A 6,531-nucleotide genomic window follows, 5' to 3' on the forward strand; every position below is an offset into this window, starting at 1 on the left:
CCTTCGTTAGAATTGCAAACTCTATGATTTCATGATCACTTTCACCCAGGCTGCCTTCTACTTTCACATTCTCAACGAGTTCCTCCCTATTTGTTAAAATCAAGTCTAGAACAGCTTCCCCCCTAGTAGCTTTTTCAACCTTCTGAAATAAAAAGTTGTCTCCAATGCAGTCCAAGAATTTGTTGGATAGTCTGTGCCCCGCTGTGTTATTTTCCCAACATATATCCGGATAGTTGAAGTCCCCCATCACCACCAAATCTTGGGCTTTGGATGATTTTGTTAGTTGCTTGAAAAAAGCCTCATCCACCTCTTCCCCCTGGTTAGGTGGCCTGTAATAGACTCCTAGCATGACATCTCCCTTGTTTTTTTCCCCTTTAAGCCTAACCCAGAGACTCTCAACACTTCCGTCTCCTATGTCCATCTCTACCTCAGTCCAAGTGTGTACATTTTTAATATATAAGGCAACACCTCCTCCCTTTTTCCCCTGTCTATCCTTCCTGAGCAAGCTGTACCCATCCACACCAACATTCCAATCATGTGTATTATCCCACCAAGTTTCAGTGATGCCAACAATGTCATAGTTGTATTTATTTATTAGCACTTCCAGTTCTTCCTGCTTATTCCCCATACTTCTCGCATTTGTATATAGGCATCTAAGATACTGGTTTGATCTTTCCTCCCAGTTTTGTCCTGACTCTCCTTTCTCTCTGCCAACATAGCCCACACTCCCTCTTGTTTCCGACCCATCTCCCCGGTCTCCATATTCCCCACTTACCTGTGGGCTTTGCTCACCTGTCCCCGTCAAACCTAGTTTAAAGAAGAATCACTGTGGAGGAGTTCATCCTCTTGGGCTTGTCCAGCAACCGTCGTTTAAACATCATCCTGTGTGTGGTTCTATTAGTTGTCTTCCTGCTGTCCATAATGGGAAACATCATTGTTGTCACCCTCCCCCTCAGGGACCATCGCCTCCAGTCCCCCATGTATTTCTTCCCCAGGAACTTCTGCCTCTTGGAAATCTGCTTCACCTCCGTCGTCATGCCCAGGTTCCTCCACAGCCTCCTGACAGAGAGAAAATCTATTCCCCTCCCTGGTTATTTCCTTCAACTGTGGTTGTTCTTCCTCCTGGGTGCCTCTATGTTTTGCCATGGGAATTGTCATGACCTTTGACCGCTACATGGCTATCTGCCGCCCCTTGCGTTACGGCACCATCATGAATGGCAGAGTCTGCTTCCAGTTAGTGCTGGGCTGCTGGGTGTTGAGTTTTCTCTTGTGCTTTCCTGCAGCATTTATGGTTGTGCTGTTACCGTTCTGTGGCCCCAATGTCATAAACCACTTCTACTGCGATACAGCCGCATTGCTCCAACTCTCCTGCAGGGACACGGGACACATTGAGGTAATGCTCTTGGTTGCAGCTGTAGTGGTCTTACCTGGCACTTTAACAGTCACCATAATTACCTATGGCTGTATCATCTGTACTATCATGCGCATCCCGTCCACCACAGGAAGGAAAAAGGCCTTTTCAAGCTGCTTGCTCACCTCCTGGTTGTTGTGATATTGTAGGGTAGCGCCATCTTCAGGTACATCCGACCAGATCAGTGGGGCACTTGGGACTTTGACAAAGATGTGTGTTTTCTGTACTGTGTGTTGGCTGTGCTGTTTATCCCCTACATTTACGCTCGCCACAAAGAACAAGTCAAACAGGGTCTGAAGGACATCTGTGGCCAAGCATTTTCTAAGTGCCTAAGGTTCGGTCCATCAATTACAATTAGCCAGGATGGGCAGGGATGGGGTCCCTAGCCTCTGTTTGCCAGAAGCTGGGAATGGGCGACAGGGGATGGATCAGTGGATGATTCCCTGTTCTGTTCACTCCCTCAGGGGCACCTGGCACTGGCCACTGTCAGTAGACAGGATACTGGGCTAGATGGACCTTTAGTCTGACTCAGTCTGGCTGTTCTTATGTTCTTATGTTATGTAAGGTAGAGGGTGATAAATTGTTCTTCTTACCCACAGAGGACAGGACAAGAAGTAATGGGCAAAAATTGCAGCAAGGGAGGATTAGACTGGCCATTAGGAAAAATCTCCTAACCATCAGGCTAGTTAAGGACTGAAACAAATTGCTTAAGGAGGTTGTGGTATGTCCATCATTGGAAGTTTTTAAGAAGAGGTTAGACAAACACCTGTCAGGGATGGTGTAGATAATACTTAGTTCTTCCTCAGGGAAGGGGACTGGACTAGATGACCACTCAAGGTCTCTCCCACGCCTACATTTCTAGAATTCTATGATTTTGGGGGTAAGAAAAAGCAAAAAAAGAGATGGAATTGTTTTCCTTACATTCTAGCCATTTGTTTTCTTTTCAGACAGTAAAGCTGTGACCCAAAAAAAATACCCAAACTTTCTGAGTTTGTCCTGGTATCCTCAGGGATGCTGCAGCACTCATTAGCTAATTGGTCTCTGAAGGAATTGCAGTACCAGTAGAAGTGGAAAAAGAACCATGGGAATTGGAAAATAAATAAAGGGGGACTGCAAATAGTGTTGGGCATTTGCTGCAGGTAACAATCATAACAAGCAATCACCATGCTCGGTTTCATTGCAAGACCTTGATTTCATACATCTAAATGAGGGCATTGCAACATCAGAGCTACATTAGTAAAACTTATTAGCTCTGACACAAGTTCTCTAGATGATCCATTGCTAAATATCGTAGATCACTTGAAATTTGTATTTTTATTCAAACGTCGTGTGAGTGAGCAGCCACCATGGAGAACCAAACTGCAGTGACAGAGTTTATCCTTCTGGGCTTCACAGATGTTCGCTGGCTGCAGATCCTGCTCTTCGTTTTGTTACTTTTCACCTACATCTTGACCATAGCAGGAAATATTCTCATTATCTCCATCACTCTGGTGGACCAGCGCCTCCACACGCCCATGTATTTTTTCCTCAGGAACTTCTCGCTTTTGGAGATTGGCTTCACCTCAGCGTCCATCCCGAAAGTTTTGTTCAATTTGGCCTCGGGCTGCCAGTCCATATCTGTGGCCGGGTGTTTTTCACAATGTTTATTTTATCTCACTGCGGGCACTGCTGAGTTTTGCCTGCTGGCGGCCATATCCTTCGATAGATACGTGGCTATCTGCAAACCCCTGTCCTATACGTCCATCATGAACAGTCACTTCTGTAACTGGCTGGTGCTGGGCTCTTGGCTTATTGGTTTCGGGTATGTGCTCGTCCCACTTGTTCTATTGTTCCGGTTGCCATTCTGTGGCCCCAACATCATTAACCATTTCTTCTGTGACAACTTTGAATTGCTTAAACTTGCCTGCACAGACACCCGACTCCTAGGACTCCTGGTTTTCCTCTTCGCCACAGGCAGCATATCGGGCACTTTAGCTGTCACTGTCTTCTCCTATTTTAAGATTATCTCCGCAGTGATGCGCATCCCCTCCCTGGCTGGGAGGCAGAAAGCCTTTGCCACTTGTGCCTCTCACATCACCGTGGTCTCCATGGCTTACGGCAGCTGCATCTTCCTGTACTTGAAGCCAGTGGGGAGCAGCAGGCTGGACTTCAGCAAGAATGTGGCTGTTCTCAACAGCATTTTGTCCCCTCTGCTCAACCCCTTCATCTACAGCCTGAGGAACAAACAGGTGAAAGAGGCCTTGAGGGAGGCTGTCAGGTGGATCACGGTATTTTCTAAGAACTCCAAAGTTTGACATTAAGGTGACAAGTAGAAACAAGGTTGGAATCTATCTAGCTAATAAAGGTACAGATCGATTTCAAATGATGTAGCAACAAAACTCAGGCAAATTAAGAGCTGAATGCCAAATTGTGTCACCATTCTTTATGCCAATTGGTATATTATTTTGCAGGAAGGCCCGCTAAGTTTGACCCCCTTTATACAAGATTTGGGTGCCACTACAGTACCTTGGTTGCAACAATGATCTATATGGTTCCAGATTACATCAATAACGTCACAAGGTCCCTTCCCCGAGATAGCTGTCGGCTAGAGACCTGATCCGGCATTCTTGGAACAGCCTAGGAAGGGGGACACAGGGGCAGTGACTCAGAATCTGTGACACTGTGCTCTAAGGAAGGGGAAATGTAATGAATGCTGGTGACCAAAGGTGACTGCAAAGATGCATATGCTGCCTATGCTTTGGATAGGAAGGATGGCTTGTGCCTGAGACATCTGCCTAAGGCTATATAAAGTTGGGGTCAATTCTTTATTCTGCCACAGAGTCCCTGCGTGAGAACGGGTAAGCCACTGCCTCTCTCAATGCCTCATTCCCCATCTTGTAGAATGAAGAAGGTGATATCTTATTTCTCTGCCACTTGGTGTGTGTCGGGAGAGCACTATGAGCTCTGAACTTGCCTGGGGACTCTAAGCACAACCATATTTTTTTTTCATTAATGAGACACTTAGATTCTGTGAATGGTACAAAATTACCAAAGTGTTGCAAAAATATGAGTAAACATAACCTGTAGGATGTGAAAGTTCTCTGCCAGTGCTGCTCGAGAAACATCTTAAGATGTGGTGTCAGATTATGTGTTATCTAAGTAGAGTCAGAACTGTGCAGACCACAGAATTATGACCTAGTAGCTAGGCAGGGAAGTATTTTTTTATCAGTAAATGCCTGTAAATGTTGATTTCAGCTGCATACACACAAACCTATGAAAAAATATGTCTGATGATAATATACATTTTAAGATAGGCAAAGAAAGAAAAATCTGCTTGAGAACTTATTAGAGTTTCAGTTAAGGAATTTATTTTGTATATTTTGACATGTAATGTTAACCATTTGTGTTTTCATGGCAATAAATCTTGATCTTTTTAATCTCAGTGTTCACTGTCACTAATCATTCTTGTCTGACTGCCACTCCCATATGTGCCTGGAATCGTGAACATTTAAATGGATAAAAATAAGTTAAAAAAAAAAAAGCTTGAAACTCACTATTTTGTGAAAATTTAAATCAATATCAGTATGAAAAAATGCTAAAAAAGATACTTTGATATTTTCTATCAAAATTATAAAAAAAATTAAAGTTGAATTCTGCCAAGCTTCCTTATAGAGCAGGTAAAGACCGGGCTGGACAATACTGGGCAAGGGAATCGAATGGTTAATCGTGCATGCCTTTACAAATGGAGGTTCTCTGTCAGCACAACAGCTGTCACTGCAGGGCTAGTCCAATCTAATGAAGTCCACGGTCACCTCCACATGAGCTCCTCTCTGCGTTCACTGTGGTGAAAGGTGTATTTATCTTTTACTTCACGGTATCTCACTTGTGGGAGCTGTGGCCCAAGGGTTTGAGTTCAAGCCGTTGTACTGGCACATCTGTGTTCAGTCTTTCCTCAGGCAGAGTGGACTCCCAGTACTCTAACCACTGGGGGATGGGGGGGGCTCCACCATCTCCTCTTTTTTCTTGAAGATCCTATCGAAATTTCATTTCCTTGTCATAAAAAAGCAGCTAAAATGCCCCAAATCAAAATGAAACAATTTGTTCTACCCAAAATGACTTTTAAAATGTTTTAAAAACAGAACAAAACAAAACACCCCACAGCAGTTTAAAAAAGAATAAGGTGGTGTGTGTCAAGATTCTAGCTGGAGTATAAAGACACTGGGGACCTTAGATCATCTAGTCTCACCTCCTGTACAAAACAGGGCACAGAATTTAATCTGGTTATTCATGTACTGGGCCCAATACCTTGTGTTTGACTAAAACATAACTTCCGGTCTGATGGAATAGTCATGTGAAGAGAGAGAATCTATCACTTGACTTCGTAATTTGTTCAATGATTGGTTGGTAGATAGATATCACATTAGCAGGCTAATTCCATACATCAAGGTTAATACACCTCTACCCCGATATAACGCGACCCGATATAACACAAATTCGGATATAACGCAATAAAGCAGTGCTCGGGGGTGGGGGGGGATGGGCTGCGCATTCCAGTGGATCAAAGCAAGTTCGATATAACGCGGTTTCACCTATAACGCGGTAAGATTTTTTGGCTCCCGAGGACAGTGTTATACCGGGGTAGAGGTGTACCATAAATCCCCAAACGTCAGTCTGAAATCCGATCTCTTTAATTCAGGCTCTTATACAGGGTAAATGTGATCTGCCCCATTAATGAGAAAATTAAACCTAATTCTCCCTGACTGAAATATTGTCAGGTACATTCTAGATGTACATTATTGAAGTACAATCAATTGCTCATTGCCACATTAAATAAATTACACCCATCGGTAACCTGCAGCTGTTTCCTTGTTGTAGGGATGGGTTGTCCCTGAGCATCTCGGAATGACGGCAATCTTTTTTTTTTTGGTGCTCACGTGATAATAATTCAGCTTCCCCTTTTCTTTACAGTATGTCTAGCTCCTTTCATAATCCCATCACCATGGCATCGAATCCTCTCTCGTTGAACAAAGCCCCTGTGAGATAGGGCAGCATCATTACTCCCATTTTCCAGAATGGAACTGAGACACCGAAAGATAAAAGCTGCAGTTTTCATAGAGGACTAAGGGAGTTAAGCAACCAAA

General features: G+C 43.9%; 1 protein-coding gene and 1 pseudogene across 1 annotated transcript; both read left to right on the forward strand.

Moving 5' to 3' along the window:
• The first annotated feature begins 816 nt into the window (after positions 1 to 816).
• On the forward strand, positions 817 to 2,029 carry LOC135975453 (olfactory receptor 6C75-like; annotated as a pseudogene).
• A 728-nt stretch (positions 2,030 to 2,757) lies between these two features.
• LOC103307335 (olfactory receptor 6E1-like) lies at positions 2,758 to 3,705 on the forward strand. The gene has a single exon (XM_008178043.1). The coding sequence runs from the start codon at positions 2,758 to 2,760 to the stop codon at positions 3,703 to 3,705; it is 948 nt and encodes a 315-aa protein (XP_008176265.1).
• Positions 3,706 to 6,531: the final 2,826 nt, after the last annotated feature.

Source organism: Chrysemys picta, chromosome 13 (genome assembly GCF_011386835.1).
Source record: "Chrysemys picta bellii isolate R12L10 chromosome 13, ASM1138683v2, whole genome shotgun sequence".
Classification (NCBI taxonomy): Eukaryota; Metazoa; Chordata; order Testudines; family Emydidae; genus Chrysemys; species Chrysemys picta.